Here is an 18,681-nt window from a genome sequence, read left to right on the forward strand (position 1 = left end):
AGGGAAACTTGGATTTTGAAACAAATTGCAGGGAGGTGCCTTCCAATGGCAGCAATATCCAAAGTGTTGGAAAGGATTCATGGTGGATCCCAAGGGACAAAAAACTCACCTTGGTTTTGAAGGAAACCTTGATTTTATTAGGCAATAAATAGAATAAATAGGGAATATCATAAATAAATCGTGGTCTAGAATGGAATATCATAAATAAATCCAGGAATATCATCATAAATAAATCAAGGAATAGAATGGAATATCATCGTAAATGAAGGAATATCATCATAAATAAATCAGGGATTATAATCATAAATAAATCAAGGAATATAATAATAAATAAATCCAGGAATATAATCATAAATAAATAATGAAATAGAGTGGAATCTCAAATAAATAAAGGAATATCATCATAAATAAATCATGAAATAGAGTGGAATCTCAAATCAAGGAATATCATCATAAATAAATCAAGGAATATCATCACAAAGTGGAATAGAATAGAATATCATAATAAAGGAAGGAATATCATCATAAATAAAAGAACACCATCATAAATTATGAAATAGAATGGAATCTCTAATCAAGGAATATCGTCATAAAAATCAGGGAACAGAATGGAATGTCATCCCAAATAAATAATGGAATAGAATATCCTGAGTTGGAAGGGATCCCCAAGAAAAGGAATGATCATGAACAGCTCTCAGTTCCTGAGGAATCAGCAGAATAAATACGGATAAATCAGAGTCAGGAGCGTTTTGGTGCTCAGATGTAGCTTAAATCCCAAAACCCCGGGAATTTAACAAAGGGGCTCAAAGGGGCTCAAGCTGTGGGAATGCTGTGGGGTGCTGGGTGTGTGCTTTCCCCCAGGATGTCCCGGGATCAGGGGGAGCTGAGGAAGCTCAGCACCCTGGCGATGGTGACGCTGCGGACGCGCAGGGCCTGGAGCACCCCGCAGAGCCGCAGCCGCTCCGGGAACGGCGCCGATCCCAATGGCCCCGATGGTCCCAATGATCCCAATGATCCCGATGATCCCGATGATCCCAATGATCCCGATGATCCCGATGGTCCCAATGACCCCAATGATCCCGATGATCCTGCTGATCCCGATGGTCCCAATGATCCCAATGATCCCGATGATCCCGATGATCCCAATGATCCCGATGATCCCGATGGTCCCAATGATCCCAATGATCCCGATGATCTCAATGGTCCCGCTGATCCCGATGGTCCCAATGATCCCAATGGTCCCAATGCCAGCGGTGCCTCCGGAACCTGCCCGGTGCTGCTGCCCAGGGCCTACAGGGGTTGGAAAACGGCTTAAAAACCCAAAAATTCCTGGGATTTTCACCCTCTCAGGGATGAGCGGCAAGAAGAGTGGGATGGAGGATGGGTCAAACGGAAAATTTGGGATGGTTGATTTCTTGTTAATAGGGAAAAAATTGGGATATTTAATTTATGGTGAATAAAGGGAGGGAAGAATGTGGGATATTTAATTTGCCGTAAATAGACTGAGGGAAAACTTTGGGATGTTTAAATTATCATTAAATGGGAAAAATTTGGGATATTTAATTTATTGTCAATAGAGTGAAGGAAGAATTTGGAATATTTAATTTGTCCTAAGTAGACTGAGATAAAATCTGGGATGTTTAAATTATTTAAAGGGAAAAATTTGGGATATTTAATTTAAGGTGAATAGACGAGGGAAAATTTGGGATATTTAATTTGTCATAAGTAGACTGAGAGAAAAATTTGGGATATTTAAATTATCATTAATAGACTGAGGGAAAAATTGGGATATTTAATTTGTCATAAATAGAGTGAGGGAAAAAATTAGGATATTTAATTGATCATGAATAGAGTGAGGGAAAAATTTGGGATGTTTAATTTATCATCAGTAGAGTGAGGGAAAAATTGGAAATATTTAATTTGTCATTAATAGGATACATTTTGAAGTATTTAATGATAGCACTAAAGGACTCAGGATAAAATTTGAAATATTTAATGATAGCATTAATAGGGTACATTTTGAAATATTTATTTTACCCTGAATAGAGTGAGGGTCAAATTGGAAATATTGAATCGATCATTAATGAGGTAAATTTTTAAATATTTCATGATTGCATTTATAGACTGAGGCTAAAATTGGATTTATCAACCTTTAACCCACCCTGTGTCACACCTGGTGCACCAGGTCTGTTAGATTCCAATATTTGGAGGAGAAATGGAGGTTTTCCTTCCCTAATGGCTGAATTTTGGGGTCTGTGGGGGGCAGGAATCCTCACCTCCATCATCCCATCGAGAGCTGCCAGCAGCTGGGGGTCAGGGAGGCTCCTCAGCTGAGCCCTGTAGGCTCTCACGTCCTCAGAGATGCCCTGCAGGCATTTTCCCTGGGGAAAATAAATAGAATTGTCAGGAAATAAATAGAATTGTCAGGAAATGCGGGAATCCGCTGCTCCTTTAAACATACAATGAGGAAAAGAAGGAGGTTTTTTTGAAATTTTCTATTTACCTCATCAAAGGTTGATTTTTCCAGGACTGGGCAATTTCCAGGCTGCAAATTGGAATTAAGATTTGTGATTTAATGGGAGTGTGGATGATACATTCCATGAAACCATGAGGTAACATTTAAATGTTATCTGTCATTTCTCTGTGTTTTACCCCTGGATCCTCAGCTGTGCAGGCTCTGAGGGTGTTCATCTGGTTCTCAGTGATGTCGTGCAGATCCACCTCCTCAAGGGTGCATTCAAACCCCAGGGTGTTGGATTCCTGGGGTGAAAAGGGAATAAAAAAGGGTCCTTGGAAGCTTCATGAGGCAATTTCTATATTTTTATACATTTATCTGCAAATAGACACAATTTGATACACAATTTCATGTATCGGTGCTCAGATGAACCCCAGGAATGCGGCTCTGTGAGGACTGTGGTTAAATATGAAATACAGAAAATAGTTTGGGGACTATCACTGACATCCTGGGGCCACCACTGACATCCTGGGGACACCCCTGCCCTCCTGGGACCATCCCTGCCATCCAGCAGACCAAAACTGCTCCAGCATTTCCAGGTTTGGTGCCACCACTGCCCATCCCTGCCCTCCTGGGTTCTCAGCAGCCCTTGGTTTCCCAGCCGGTGCCTGGGGACCATCCCTGCCCTCCTGGGGACCACAGTTACTCCATCCCTGCCTGTCTTGGTGCCATCCCCACCTTTCTGGGTATCACCACTGGCTCCTCACTGGCCTTTGGGTACCTTGGCCACCTCTCTGGGTACCACCACTGCTCCATCCCTGCCTGGTTTGGTGCCACCCCTACCCATCCCTGCCCTCTTGGGTACCACCACTACTCCATCCCTGCCTGGTTTGATGCCACCCCTACCCATCCCTGCCCTCTTGGGTACCATCCCTACCCATCCCTGACTTCTTGGGTACCACCCTTATCCCCTCCCCACTCTCCCGGGTACCACCACTGCTCCATCCCCGCTCTCCTGGGTACCACCACTGCTCCATCCCTGCTCTCCTGGGGTACCACCAATGCTCCATCCCTGCTCTCCTGAGTGCTACCACTGCCCCGTCCCATCTCCCCACATCCTCCCCGTCCCGTCCCGTTCCCCGCGCACCTTCAGCCGCTGCGGGGCGGCGTTGGCGGCCTCCAGGAGCTGCCGGGAGCGGCTGAGGCAGCGGGCGGGGGCGGTCAGTGCCCGCTCCGGGCTGGGCAGGGCCCGGGCCGGGGGCAGCAGCAGCAGCAGCAGCGCCAGGCACAGCAATGCCCGCCCGCTCCCGCTGCCGCTCCCGCTGCCATTCCCGGAGTTGTTCCCGGTGCTGTTCCCGGTGCTGTTGCCGGTGCTCCCCGGGCCGTTCTCGCCGCTGCCGCTCCGCTCCATCTCGCTCCGTCCGTCCCCGCCGGGGACAGCTCTTATAGAGCCGCCGCAGCTGCGGGATTTCCCCCCGGGCCGGCCGCGCTCAGAGCGCCGGGGCCGGGAATCCCGCACGGCGCTGGGGCGGGCCGGGCACAGCTGGAGCGCCTTCCTCGGGCTCTGCAGGCACAAAGGGCTTCCAGAACAGTGGGCTTGGCCGGGGTCCGTGCGATAAACTTCCACGGAACCGCAACATCGTGGATGGTTTGGGTTGGAAGGGACCTTAAAGATCCTCTCATTCCAGTGGCAGGGATTCCACTGTGCCAGGGTGGCCTTGGGCACTGCAGGGATCCAGGGGCAGCCACAGCTGCTCTGGGAATTCCATCCCAAGGGCCTCCCCTCCCTCTCAGCCAGGAATTCCTTCCCAAAATCCCACCTAAACCTCCTTCTCTCTCACTTTTAAGCTGTTCCCTCTCATTCTGTCACTCCATCCCTTGGAAATCGTCTCTCTCCAGCTTTCCCATTTCTATTCTTTATCCTGCTTTCCTCTCAAGGATGAAGTGACAGGACAAGAGGAAACAGCCTCAGGTTTCACCAGAGGAGTTCATGTTGGATATTAGGGAATGTTCCTTGATGGAAAGGGTTGGAAGGGGCTGCCCAGGGCAGTCCCCATCCCTGGAGGGATTTAAAGCCCTGGGGAGGTGGCACTTGGGGACAGGGCTCAGGGGTGGCCTTGGCAGGGCTGGGGATGGTTGGACTGAATGAACTTTGAGATATTTTCCAGCCTAAACCATTCCATGATTCTCTGATTCTCTAATGACAACCTCTCACTAGTGAATGTTTGTGAAAACCTGCCTGAATGTTTGATTTTGCAGAAACGCTTTGAATCATCAACAAATATTTCAATATGGTCTCCTATTTTTGGTGGCCACTCTCAGCTGCCCCAAAAGGCTGCAGAAAACTTTTCTGTGCATTGGGACTGCCATGAAGTCACTGGGATTTTTGCTGTCAAACTGCAAGGGAGCAGGATGAATCAAGAGTTTTATATTGCATTTTCAGGTTCTTTGTATTTTCGCTGTTTCCTATAAGAAGCCTGTGGCGTGTCCTGAGACTTCTTTTAGCCCCAATACCAGCAGTGCCTCATTTTCCAATTTCTCTCTGTGTTTTCCACTCCTGCCCCGTCACTCCACCGTGGGCTGTGGTTTCCAGCTCGTGTAGGAGCCGCGGCTTCCGAGAGCCAAAAGCGAAAGAGAATTTTGGGATGTGCAGCAGGGCTGTTCCTGAAAGGCACCACTTTGGCTTTCCAGGTTTCTCAGTCCCTGCTCCACGAGGTTTCCCAGCAGGGTCAGAGCTGGGCTGGGATTTGGGGTTAATTTTTTGGCTAAATTGGGATATATCCCAATGATATCCTACAGATCTCTCCTAGAGTCCTTGCTGGGATCCCTGGCAGTGACCCAGGCCAGGCTGGATGGGTTTGGAACACCCTGGGGCAGTGGAAGGTGTCCCTGCCCATGACAGAATGGGATGGGATGGGATTTAAGGTCCCTTCCAGCCCAAATTCTGGAATTTTATTTCTGGTGAGTGGAAATTTTTTCCCAATGGAGGAAGAAATCCATCTTCTCCTCCTTCACCTCAAAGCACCTTCTGCTTGACCAGGCTTAACCTGAATGAAAAAATCTTGATAATTAATATTTATATTAATCATATCAGAGCAAAAGGATTTGTTTTGTACATTATAATCTATTTAAATAAGAGAATTACTCCTTGAGCAAGTGCAGTCCCAGAGGAATGGGAAGCAATGCTGAAATGGAATGGGAATAATTAAAGATCTGTGATGTTCCTTTGTATTTATCTCATGGAATCATAAAATCATGTCATTTTTTAGGTTGAAAGGGGCATTAAAGCTCATCCAGTTCCACCTTCCACTATCCCAGGCTGCTCCAAGCCCCAAAGTCCAGCCTGGCCTTGGACAATTCCATGGATCCAAGGGCAGCCACAGCTGCTCTGGGCACCAGGTGCCAGGGCCTCCCCAATATAATAAATGTAAGAAATATATTAAATATAATAAATATAATCTAGATAATGAATATTGTCTATCTTATGTATCTTATAGATCCTTTATATATAAATATATAAAATTTATAACTGTAAAGTTAGCAGCTCTATGATTTTTCCACAAGAACATATAGTTCCAATACCTGTATTTCCACCAGAAATTACTTTTGTTGGAATTATCCTCCAGAGCAAAGTGAGGCTCGTTCTGGGTCTCTATAAATTTAGATTTGATCTAATGCAGTCAAAATTCGGGGAATCCCTGCTCGGGGCTCTGCCCTCCCCCAGATCAATACCCAAAAATCCTGCTTGAGACCGAAAGGGAAAGCACAGATCAGAAAGAAACCCGGTGAGAAAAGCCCCAAAGCCCCAGCCCTGGGCTCAGTTTGGTTTTGAGGCCTGGAGAGTTGAGAGATGAGAAATGGGATCAGCTCCAGCCTCGCTCTTCTGAAAAAGCGGGAGGTTCCTGGAAATGTCCTGCCTTTGTTTCACCCTTGCCTGCTCTCCCCTCCAATAAACAGAAATTGAATTTTTGCCTTCGTTTTGGCCAAAGGACCAAAGGTTTCCGGGTAAGAATCGTGGGCATCACCCTTGCTTTGAGGGAAATGAGGTTTGGGGATGTTTCCTGCCAGCTGTGGGATGTTGTGTCTCCTGGAGTTTAAAATTACATGGATTTTCCTCATTAACAGGCTCCGAATACTTTGGGAAGGTCATGGAGTCACTCGTGACATCCCAGTGGGAAGGGTTTGGTTCTTTGTAGGGCAGCCCTGTTGCCTGGCATTGGAAATGGCAAGAATTTTATAGCTCTAATTAAGCAATAATTACAGAGAAATAGAAATTAAAGCTGCAGGGTGATTCCATCCCACCCAGGCTGACGAGCAGCTGCAGACAGAGATCACTGCTCCCTCCACTAAAAAATGGGAAAATATCTCGTGGATTGGGATTTCTGGATACAATAAGTAAAAGTGACCTGATCCTATTTGCCACTCACACAACCTGTGGGCTATTGAATCATTTATTTGCCTCTGGATCAGGTTTTGGGAAGCTGAAAGGTCAGATTTATCACCAGAGGAGCCTCACTGACAGAAGCTCTTTCTGATTTGGGTTGGGAACTGATGGCTCCATAAAACAGGAGAAAAGGGTCAGGAGAAACTTTCCTGGTGTTTTTGTGGCTGTTGGTCCTGATTCCTCATGGAATTCCCTGGAATTCCTAATCCCTAACCTCTGCTTTTGCTGGTATTTCATCAGGGGATGATTAAATGGTGTTTCTGGAGCTTTCTTGGGTTGCTGGAACTTCTAAAATCCTGGCTCAGTCACCTGCATCTCTTGGCTCTTTTTTTTTCCAGTTGCCACCAGAATTCCTGAGATTTCCCCATGATTCCTGCTGGTTCCTGGCTCCAGGACTCCTGGGAGCACCCAGCTTGGGATCTCCAAATTTAGAGGCTGCTGTTTGCAGGCTCCAAAGCTCCAATCCCCTCTCCAGGAGAAGGGATTCATCCTGGGAAAGGGGTGAAGCCCCTGGGAATTCCTGGGGCAGGGCTGGGATTCCCTAAAAAGCCCTCAGGGTACATTTGGGGCAGGAAACTTCTCCCACTGAGTTGGGAGGAGCAGAGATCAGGGAGAAATTCTGCCCTGGGAGGGTGAGGAGGCCCCAGCTCAGAGAAATTGTGGATTCCCAGAGAAATTTTGGATCTGGAAGTGTCCAAGGCCGGGATGGATGGGGCTTGGAGCAGCCTGGGATGGGGGAAGGTGGAACTGGGTGATCTTTGAGGTCCCTTCCACCCCCAACAACCCAAACCATTCCATGATTTAGTGATTCTATGGAATAAACACAGAGAAACATCACACACAACCCCACAGATCCAGGATTATTCCCATTCCCTGCCCATGGAACTGGGATTTAAGGTCCTTTCCCACCCCAACCCATTCCAGGACATTATGGCTCCCTGTGGGTCCATCAGCCCTGTGGGGTTTGTTTTAAATTTCCACAGAATTAAGAGGAATAAAAACCTCCAGGAGCTGCAGGGAGAGCTGCATCCCCCTGGAAATTTGGGGATGCTGTGAGCTCATCCTCCCTGGGCCTGGCCCAGAGCTGTGGGTGAGGAAGGAGGTGATGCCAGCTGTGCCCGTGGTTTCGTGCCACTTTCGGGGAGCTCTTTCTCTCTCACTTTCAGTTTTCACCCTTGACAGGATTTCTCAGCTCTGGGTGCTTTTTCTGCTCCCTATCCCCCCCTGTAACCTCCTGGCTGTGGGTGCTGTGCTGGGCAGGCAGCAGGAAAGCAGGGATGGGGAAAAGCAGGAATTTTGTCCTTGCTGGGGTTGGATTTGCCCTTTCACCTCACAATGGCTCTGCAGGTGGAGAAAACAAAGAAATCTGATCTTGGATGAGCAGGAGCTGATCAGGGAGATTTATTTCAGCATTTCTTTGATGCACCATAATTTCCCAAGTGCCATTAATGATGGAATTCTCCATTCCTGAGGAAGCTGCGCCAGGCCAGCAGCTGAGGAAGCCCAGGAGATGCAGAGCTCAGAGCCTGCAGAGCTTGGGGCCACCTGGGAGCTCTGGGGTGACCCACGGGCACAGAATTCCCTGGGTTCCTGTCCTGGGGCCCTGGGCTTGGCAGGAGTGACCCCCAGGAATGCTGTGCCCAGGGTTTCACTGCTGCTCCTGCAGGCTGGGCACTCTCCTGGCAGGAATCCACCCCCCAGGGCCAAACGTTGTGGTTTTGCTGTGCCTTGGTGAGGAGAAAAAGGGAATTAGTGCAATTAGGGAAGGGAGGAGCTGACCTAGAGCAGGTTAGAGCTGCCAGAGTTCTGTGGGGAAGGTGGGGAAGGGACCTTTAGTCCTTCCCACTAAAACAAGGAGTGGGAAAGCTGCAGGAAAGCCAGAGAGGGAATGGATTCCCACTGCCAGAGGGCAGGGATAGCTGGAAATCCTTCCCTGGGAGGGTGAGGAGGGGCTGGGGTGGAATTCCAGAGCAGCTGGGGCTGTCCCTGCATCCCTGGCAGTGTCCAAGGCCAGGCTGGACACTGGGGCTGGGAGCACCTGGGGCAGGGGAAGGTGTCCCTGCCGTGGGAATGGGGTGAGATTTCCCTTCCAACCCAAACCATTCCATGATTTTGGGATGATTCCTGGTTTTGGGATGATTCCTGGAGCTGGGGAGGGCAGCCAGCTCTGCTCTGGGTGCTGTGGCTCTCACAGAGGGCACAGGAATCCCCTGGTTTCCCCCATGCCAGGATGTGGGGGACAGCCAGGGCTCCCTCTCCTTCCAGGAGGAGCTGGCAGAGCCCAGGAGATCCCTCCTGCCCTGTGGCTTCCGTGGCAAAAATAAACATTCACTGCAGATGCTGCAGAAAACGAAAGGGGTTTCCTCAAATCCTGCCAGCTGGGCACCGGGAGCTGCAGAGCTCAGGGCATTTCCCCAACTGGAGCTGGCTGTGACCAGAAACAAATCAGAAATACAACAAACCAGAAATACACCAAACATTCAACATAAATACACCCCAGCCTGGAGGGGAAATGCCGTTTCTGCCTTATCTAGAGGTGTCTCCTATGCGTCTGTGGGGTTTTGTGGGAATCCCAAACCATTCCCAGTGGGCTGAGCTGCTGGAGCAGCCCAGAAATGGTTGCCCAGCCCCAGTGGCATCTCCCAACCCCAAACTCTCAAAATCAAAAAATTTTTCTATCTTTAAGATTCCCTATGTTTAAGATTTTTTCCCAAGGTTGGGATTGAAGGTACTTGAGATGATTATGTTTAGACTTATTGTGTTTATTGTTTTTATTTATGTTACAGTCCTATAGGTTGTGAGTTCTGTAGTTCTTCACCAACAAGGTACAAAATGGTTAACAATCTTTTGTTATAAGGTGTTTTAAGGTTAAACTATCTAATTAAGAAATGATACCTAAATTATTTTTATTTTTAACTTAATAACTAATCACTTAAAGTCCACAATGTGGACTTTTCTGTTTAATTACAAAATAGGACTCAAACTTATGAAGAAGGAGGGAGAAGAAGGTGAGGAAGAAGGAAGAAGGTAAAGAAGAAGGACTAGTTTCTGGTGTAAAACTTTTATTTTTTTTTATATAGATTATTATATTCTAAAACTTTAAATTTAAAGATTTCTACTTTGTGATATTACACACTTTTAATTAACTACACACTTATAATTCCAGTGTTATCATTCATTTTGGGATCCTTCTCCACAGCCTCAGGTCAATGCAGTGCTCTCCTGGGAGTCAGAGTCTGTCAGCACAGAAAGTCTGAAATTCTCAGCATCCAGGACTCCAGCAATGGAGAGTTCTGGATGCTGAGAATTCCCCACTCCCAAAAATCCATCTCTGGGTGGTTTGGGAGTGCAGAGCCCCGTTCCAGCTCTGGTCCTTGCTCTGGCTCACTCCCTGAGCCCGGAGAGGTTATTGGGTTATTCCAGCAGAATTCCCTCAGCGACCAGTGGGACTTTCCCAAATTGGTGTCTGGGTGTCAGCCCTTTGTCCATGGTGGAACAAGGAGACCCAGAGCAGGATTTTCTCCTGGAAAAACCCAATTCCCCAGGACAGGAGGGGAAAACCAGCAGTGGGTGAGTGGCAGAACAAATTCTCTCCAGCAAGCCCAAAGCACTTGGCAGGGGATGGAATTCCAGCCTTGCCAGGCTGCCTCATCCCAGTGCTGGGGGATTCCCCAGCGCCACCTGGGAGAACACCTGGGAAAATTCCTTCTCCCACAGCCCTGCCTGGAACCTGAACTGAGCTGAGCTGAGCTGAGCTGAGCTGAGCTGAGCTGAGCTGAGCTGAGCTGAGCTGCCTGGAACAGCCCCAGAGATCCATGTAAAATTGCAATTCCCATTTTTCAGACAGGTGAGGATGCTTCACCTTCCATTTAAGGTGAGTTTCTTCCCCAGAAATGCTTCCCTTGGGAGGCTGTGCCTGGGCTTTGCTCCCAGCCCTCCATGGCAATTTCTCCATCAGCAATCCCAGCCTGGCATCAAACTTCAAAATCCACAGAGCAGGACAGGCTGGGATGGGTCAGAACCTGTGGCACCAACAAAAATTGGGATAAATCCTTTTCCATCCATTCTTTTTTTCCCTCCTCCACAGCCAAGAGACTTTAAATGATATTTTCCCACTGGCAAGGAGCTGAGCTGAGGGAAGAGGGAAGGGCTGATCCCACCAAGGGACTGGAAAAGCCGATTTTAGCTGGTTTGATCCCATTTGGAATGGAAAGTTCCCTGTGCTGTGGGCACACAAATGTCCCTGCTCAGCCCTGGGGCAGCAGAGGAGAAGGAGAGCCCTGCACTTGAGGCTTTCCTTTGGTTTATGGGAAGAGGGAAGAGAAACCGGCTGGGGAGAGGCGTGGGATGTGCGGGGAAGCGGGAGGGACGTCAGCTCCGGCCCAGGGAGCCCCCCCAGCCTGGAGGGAACATCTGGGAGCCGTTCACCCTCCCGGGCAGGGTGGGAGGACAGGGATGGCCTGGAATGGGACAGGGGGCACATGCAGGGAGCGTCCCCTCACCCCAAAGGGCCCCATCTGAGCCTGCCTTCGTTATCACAGGCTCATTGGTGCTTCTGGTTTGGAGGGTGAAAAAGAAGAGTAAACGAGTAAAACCATGTGTGTGGTATTGATGGGATTATGGAAAGGTTTGGGTTGGGAGGGACATTCAAATCATCTCATTCCATCCTGCCCATGGCAGGGACACCTTCCTCTGTCCAGCCTGGCCTTGGGCATCCCCAGGGAGGGAACAGCCACAGCTTCCCCTCTTTTCCATGCTCCCAGCCCACGGTGGTGCCTCTGTGTCCGGGGAGGCGCTGCTCAGCACACCCCAAAGCTGCTGGAGAGGAGGAGCCTAAAAAAGGGCAGAAAATCCCCAAAAGGGGGACCCCAACCACAGGGCTTCCCTGCCAGGAAGCAGCTGGCTCATAAAGCTCACCCCAGTTCCCAAGGGTGGTGGAATTCCCATCAGCAGGACCTTGCCTCAGGCAGGAGGAGGATTTGGGGGTTGTTCTTTATTTAATGCAGCATTTCAGGCTCTTTAGGCACCGGTGGGTTTAGGGTGAGACTTAAAAATATTAAGGGATTTTGTGGTTCGAGACCAGCTGGACAAAATTCCCAGCCTGGCATCCTGTGGGAGAGGGTTTATGAATTTTGGGAATCAAAAACCCACCCAGGAGGGTGCAGGAGGCTCCAAGTGGGACCAAGAGCCAGGAACAAAACACAGAACCCAAACCTTGCTCAGAAAGCACACACCAGATCCTTGTGTTCCAGAAATATCCTTTAATCCATCAATCCCATCACTGCCATCACCCACAGCACCCCTGGGAGCCAGAGCAGGATTTTCTCCTGGAAAAACCCAATTTCCCCAGGAGAGGAGGGAAAACCAGCAGTGGGTGAGTGGCAGAACAAATTCTCTCCAGCAAGTCCAAGGCACTTGGCAGGGGATGGAATTCCAGCTTTTCCAGGCTGCCTCATCCCAGTGCTCCAGAGCTGGAGGGGGCCAGGGGAGCTCTGGCATTCCCCAGGAACACCCTGGGGCTTGTTTGGGTTTTTTTTTTTGGTATTTTTTCCCTTAAAACTGAGAGCAAACTTTGTGTATTTGGGGTTTTTCATGCTTTGGATGCAGCAGGAGGCAGCTCCTCCCTGAGACCCAGAGAGGCAGAGCATCCATGGAGAGCTTTGGGGTCAGACACTGCAAAGTTGGGGGTTTTGAGGGAAAATTTAACCTTTAGAGGGAACATTTAAACCCAGCAGCTCTCCCCGTGTGCAGGCAGCCACCCAAGAGCTGCAGGGAAACCAACACCCCTATATTTCTCTATATTTTCTGCATGGATGTAAAAATAAGGAAGGGTTGACTTTTCTATCCTGCACTGCAGGTGAGGGCTCCTAATCCATCCAATTGCTAAATTCTTATTAAACTAATCCATCCCTGCTCCCTAAATTAAACCAACTCCCGTCCCAGCCCTCAAACCCCTCTGAGGGCTTCTTCCAACCCTGCCCTTTTCTGCAAGAAAAAAAAAAGGGGGAAAAAAGTCATTTAATGAAAGAAAAAAAGTGCTTTAATAAAAGCCATTCCTGGCAGGGGATGAAATTTTAATGCAGCTGAGGCCTTTTGCAAACAGCCTGAATAAGTCATCAGGCAGAGCCTTGGCTGGGATGGATTTGCCCCCGAGGAAATGAGAATTAAAAGGTAAAAAGCTGCTGGGAGCACCAGGCTGGGACTTAGGAAGGGCTGGCTGGGTTCTTCCAGCTTTAAATCCAATGAAAGAGGGGTGGAGACAAATTTATTGTGTCCCAGCATCCCCTCTCCTACAGTCAGCCTCTCCTACAGGCAGAGTGAGGAATTCCACATTTAATCAGTTTAATTTGCTGCCCATTTCCTAACATAGATTATTCTTTTTATTTCTAGAATTTCATTTAAATGTTCAGCCCAGACAATAAAACATAAAAAGCCCACCTGGGGTGTGTGTCTGCTGCTTCCAACCATCACAAATTCAGGGCTCAGTGTTACAGAAGAATCCAGGTGAAACAGAATTAGGAATTTATAAATAAATATAAAACTACATAACCCCTCTCTTTTCTCAGTTTCATGTGACCAGCAAGGCAAAAAAAAAAAAAAGGTTTTTCACACATTTAGTTGGAGGATCCACCAGCAGATCCACCCCCTTGGCAACAAACAGACGTGTCATAGGAAACAATGGTGGTAATTTTTATTTTACAGCTTTATACAGAAAACTTCCAACTCTCTGCACCCCACCGAGTGTTAATAGCACACCTAAAATGAATGTCAGGTAGTCAACATTCCCCAAAATGCTGAGAACTGAGTAAAATGTACAGATTACTGAAAGCTACGACGTCACTACGAGGCAGGCATGGATTTTTTGTTGACTTGTATAGCACCGTCAAGAACAGGGTCTTTATTTCAAAACTACAGTGAGGAATAAAAAAGTAGTCAATGGTAAAATATCATCCAACCCAAAAAATCTCTAAACGACCAAAAAATAAAGTTAAACTACCCTCTCTTCTCGCCCATGATTTATAATGTTATAAGTACTGTACAATTCTCTTTGTTTCTGTAATAATAATAATATTATTATTATTATTAAAATGCCTGATATTTAGTGGCACGAGTAAAAAAATTAAAATAAATTAAGAAGCAGAGGCCAATCACCAGACAGAAAGCTTGGGACATGGTCAATGAGCAACACTGGAACTCATTCCCTGGACAGGACAGAGGCAGGAGGAGGGATTCACTTGGCTGGCATCTTCTCTGCCAGGTGCTTCTGCTGGCTCTCGGCGTGCCTGGGGGCAGGAGGAGGAGGTCATTCCCTGTTTTCCAAGGAAAAGCTGGAAAAGCCAACCCCCTGCTCCAGCTCCCAGCTGGCAATTGAGTTTTCCCCTCAAAAACACCAAGTTTTTCTGGATCTCCTCCTGGCAGGAGGGTGGGTGAAGGGCCAAGGGAGCCCCTTTGGGGTTTGGTTTGGGGCTCCTGGGATTTTCCCTCCCTTCCCACAGGGATGGCAAACACCTTCACCCCCAAATGACAGAGGGGGCAACCTCAAAGCCCCCATATAGCACATGCATTTCCAAAACTGCCATTTCTGAAACTGCCAGGAGCTGCAGGGAGGAATCCAAGCACCTTCAGAGGAAAGGAGGAGAACCCAGGACATGTGGGGGCACTGACTCAGCCCAGCTCCCATCCCAAACTTCACCCTCTCCCCCGATCTTCATTTCTTTTCCCAGCCCTAATTCTTCAGTTTGGTATCACAGTCCTGGTGTGCTGACACTACCCAGGGCTTCTTCTGTCCCAGCTCCTTTCATCCCCAGTCTTTGCATTTCTGAATGAAATATTCAGAATATTTGAGAGCATTTTATATTCCTAAACCCAATCCCTAATTATCCCAAACAAAAATGTCTCTTGAGCCTTGCTGCCAGAAGATGGAGCCCTTAAGGGAACCTGCCCATATCTTGCAAGGCTTTTTGATTCATTTATCTATTTATTTATATTGTATTATTGATACAATATATAATATTATATATAATACAACTATATTATATATTATATATAACACAATATAAAATACATTATATAATATATAATATATTAAATATTATATATAATTATATATTATAATAATATAATGTACACTGTATATACATTATATAATATAATATATTCTAATATAAAATATTTTAAAATAGATTATATTATTATAATATAGAATATTATTATATTTCTATTAAAAGTTTTATTATTTTATACATTATATGATGTTGTATATTATTATATTATCAATATTTGTATCATCATTATTATTATGTTTATATTAAATATACATTATATAAAATATATAATTGTTAAACATTAATATTTAAGTGATTCCAAAGTTCTCCCCCTTGTCCAGCCCTCCTAATGGCAAAGACAGATCTCTGCCCAGTCCAAGCTGGCCTCGGGCACTTCCAGAGATCCAGGGGGCAGCCTGGAAAATCCATTCCAGGGAACAATTCCTTCCCAAAATCCTGGGTGGGAAAAGCTTTAATCCCAAAATTCTGGGAGGAAAAGCCCCAGATACTGCTGCTGGCAAACGGGGAGCTGTGAGGGGAGAGCAGTCCCTGCCTCACCTGGGGAGGGAAAGCTGTGAGGGGAGAGCAGTCCCTGCCTCAGCTGGTGAGGGAAAATGGGAACTGTGAGGGAGAGCAGTCCCTGCCTCAGCTGGTGAGGGAAAATGGGAACTGTGAGGGAGAGCAGTCCCTGCCTCAGCTGGTGAGGGCAAATGGAGCTGTGAGGGGAGAGCAGTCCCTACCTCAGCTGGTGAGGGAAAATGGGATCTGTGAGGGAGAGCAGTCCCTGCCTCACCTGGTGAGGGCAAATGGGATCTGTGAGGGGAGAGCAGTCCCTACCTCAGCTGGTGAGGGCAAATGGAGCTGTGAGAGGAGAGCAGTCCCTGCCTCACCTGCTGAAGGAAAATGGAGCTGTGAGGGGAGAGCAGTCCCTGCCTCACCTGCTGAAGGAAAATGGAGCTGTGAGGGGAGAGCAGTCCCTGCCTCACCTGCTGAGGGAAAATGGGATCTGTGAGGGAGAGCAGTCCCTGCCTCACCTGGTGAGGGAAAATGGGATCTGTGAGGGGAGAGCAGTCCCTGCCTCACCTGGGGAGGGAAAGCTGTGAGGGGAGAGCAGTCCCTGCCTCAGCTGGTGAGGGAAAATGGGAACTGTGAGGGAGAGCAGTCCCTGCCTCAGCTGGTGAGGGCAAATGGAGCTGTGAGGGGAGAGCAGTCCCCACCTCAGCTGGTGAGGGAAAATGGGATCTGTGAGGGAGAGCAGTCCCTGCCTCACCTGGTGAGGTCCTCGATGTCCACCAGCATGGCATCCTGCTCCGTGTGCAGCTCGTCCCGGATCAGCAGCAGCTGCACCAGCTCCTCGTTCAAGCCTGAGCCAGGGGAAAGGGGCTGAGTTTGGGGTGTCCTGGGGACCCCAGCTGGGGATTGTCCCCCCAAAAATGCCACATCCACAGGGCTTGAAATCCCTGAGGGATGGTGACTCCGGCCCGGCCCTGGGCAGCTGGGCCAGGCCAGACAGCCCTTTCCATGAGGAGCAGTTATATTTATCCCAGAGAAATGTTCTTAATTAAAGCAGGCAGACCCCAGAATAATTCAGTAATTGCCACTTACTTTCTATCTGTGAGTGCAGGTCGTTGACTATCACCTGTAGCTGCCCGATGGTCATGTCCCTTAGGTCAGTGGGTTTTAAACTTCTCTTCATCAGGCATTCACTTATATGAGGCATATGTGGCAGCTGGAAAGAAATATTCAATATTTTACTGCTTCCTTCCAATATTTTACTGTTTTCTTCCTGTTATTTCTAGTTCTGAGCAGTTTGTCCCCTCAGTTTTGCATCTTCCCCTCACAAACAGGCAGCAACGACTCCAGCAAACGGAGTCCAGCCACCAGCACAAAACTGGGCTGAAGGCTCACAGGGGAGCAGGAATATCTGATGGAATTGGCTCCCAGTGGAGCAGGAGAAGGAATTATCAGATGGAATTGGCTCCCAGGGGAGCAGGAGCAGGAATTATCAGATGGAATTGGGGGTGAGGGTGGTGGTGACAGCCCTAGGCCAGGGCAGGAGTGCTCCAGATGGGATGAACAGGCTCCAGCTCAGAGCATGAGCAGCCTCAAGGCAGCACCAACTTCCAGCACCTCATTCCCTGCTCCCATTTCTCCTTCCAACCCCTTCTCCACCCCTCCTGTCCACCTCCACCACCCCCGTGAGCCAGAGCCACCAGAGGAGTGGATGTCCTGGGCTGGGGTCACCCCTGGGCTCACCCTCAGCCCCACTTACGAGATCTGCTACCGGCGACTTCTTCCTGTTCTGCTTCTCCACCTCCACCTGCATCTTGGCCATGGGCTTGGCCATAGCCAAGGCCATCTTGGCTTCAGCCTGGAGCTTCTTCTGCCTGCTGAGGAAATCCATGTCATCCAGGGACTCTGACTCCTCCTCCGTCGTGTCTCTGTCCGAGTAGGATGAGCTCTGCTTGCTCTGGGGAAGCAAAGAAGCCACAGCAAAGTTTGACCTATTTTTGTGCTTTTTTTTTTTTTCCCTACAGAAACTGTGAAAGGCATGGATTTATTTCTTATCTTAATCCCCGGGATTATCTTTAAAAATCAGAGTGATTCCCAGCTAGGCCTCCTTGGCTTTACAGGGAAGGAGGAGCCCAGCAGATCAGAAGGTGTTGAAAGGTTAAAGTGCAGGGAAACACTTTGGCCTGTGGTGTTATATTCAAAAAGGAATGCTGGAAAGAAGAAAGGGAAAGGGAAAGGGAAAGGGAAAGGGAAAGGGAAAGGGAAAGGGAAAGGGAAAGGGAAAGGGAAAGGAAAGGAAAGGAAAGGAAAGGAAAGGAAAGGAAAGGAAAGGAAAGGAAAGGAAAGGAAAGGAAAGGAAAGGTTCAAATGAAGGCATCAAGTCTATAGCAACAGGGGAGGTTTCTTATCTGCCCCTCAGCATCTCACACTGAGGGCTGGGGATGCTGCTCTGGAGTTTACAGTTGCTGTTTTAACAGGATCAGCCTCCCCAGGGATCCCTGTGGCTGTCCTGCTGCAGGCTGAGGTGCCAGACCCACCATGGGTGACAAGGGCGTGTCCAGGCTGGTCTCTGTCTTGCTGTCATCGCCGTCGCTGTCCTTGTCGCTGCTGCTGTCGTTGACAAAGCAGATCTGCAGGTTCATCCCACTCTGTAACCTGGGCGAGCACAGGGACGGGTGACACCGCTGTCCCCTGGGGCTGGCAGTGCCACCGGCTCAGCAGGTGACCAGCTCAGCGTGGCACTGGGAGCTGCTCAGTGTCACAGGGCTTCTACCACCATCTACCGATAAACTGCAGAATTACCCCCGCACTGCAGGGACTCCTGATCATTTTTTGTGGTCATTGTTTCAGAATGTCATTATTATTTTTGCTTATTCAGCACTGATTACATTAAATAAAATCTATAAAATGCAATAAAAGATGTGGAACATGTTACCATAAAAAGACACAAAAATTATTTACAAATAAAGAATGAAAAAATTAAGATAAATGTATAAAGATATAAATAGCATATATAATAATATATATTATGAAATATTTTGTCACTGGTGGAAATTATTTATTCACAGTTTGTTTCCAAGACACTCCTGTAATACAAGAGTTTGTTCTGGTGTTTTCCAGCCCTCCTGCTCCACTGCTGGATTGGGACTGATTAACCCCACCCAGATTCTCCTCCCCAGGAATGATTTTCTCTGGATGCAGGATCAGGGAATCCCGCAGGCTGA

The 18,681-nt window shown here is 48.1% G+C and overlaps 2 protein-coding genes across 4 annotated transcripts in view; both read right to left on the minus strand.

The window, feature by feature from the left end:
- Nucleotides 1-120: 120 nt before the first annotated feature.
- Nucleotides 121-3,866, minus strand: IL12A (interleukin 12A). Its single transcript, XM_054515943.1, has 6 exons — nt 3,603-3,866; nt 2,653-2,760; nt 2,504-2,545; nt 2,277-2,381; nt 1,227-1,290; nt 121-986 (listed from the first exon to the last, which is right to left on the minus strand). Exons 1-6 carry the CDS (start codon nt 3,864-3,866, stop codon nt 874-876), a joined length of 696 nt encoding a protein of 231 aa, XP_054371918.1. The 3' UTR covers nt 121-873.
- A 9,702-nt stretch (nt 3,867-13,568) lies between these two features.
- SCHIP1 (schwannomin interacting protein 1) overlaps nt 13,569-18,681 on the minus strand; it is a 37,497-nt gene continuing 32,384 nt past the window's right edge. For all 3 annotated transcript variants that reach the window (XM_036388663.1, XM_036388665.2, XM_036388664.2), the window contains exons 3-7: nt 17,995-18,112; nt 17,217-17,414; nt 16,550-16,673; nt 16,215-16,308; nt 13,569-14,182 (exon numbers count right to left, since the gene is read on the minus strand). In XM_036388663.1, coding sequence (XP_036244556.1) covers nt 14,131-14,182; nt 16,215-16,308; nt 16,550-16,673; nt 17,217-17,414; nt 17,995-18,112 — 586 coding nt within the window. In that variant the 3' untranslated portion in view covers nt 13,569-14,130. The remainder of the gene's footprint in view (nt 14,183-16,214; nt 16,309-16,549; nt 16,674-17,216; nt 17,415-17,994; nt 18,113-18,681) is intronic.

Source organism: Molothrus ater, chromosome 10 (assembly GCF_012460135.2).
Source record: "Molothrus ater isolate BHLD 08-10-18 breed brown headed cowbird chromosome 10, BPBGC_Mater_1.1, whole genome shotgun sequence".
In the NCBI taxonomy this organism is placed as follows: Eukaryota; Metazoa; Chordata; class Aves; order Passeriformes; family Icteridae; genus Molothrus; species Molothrus ater.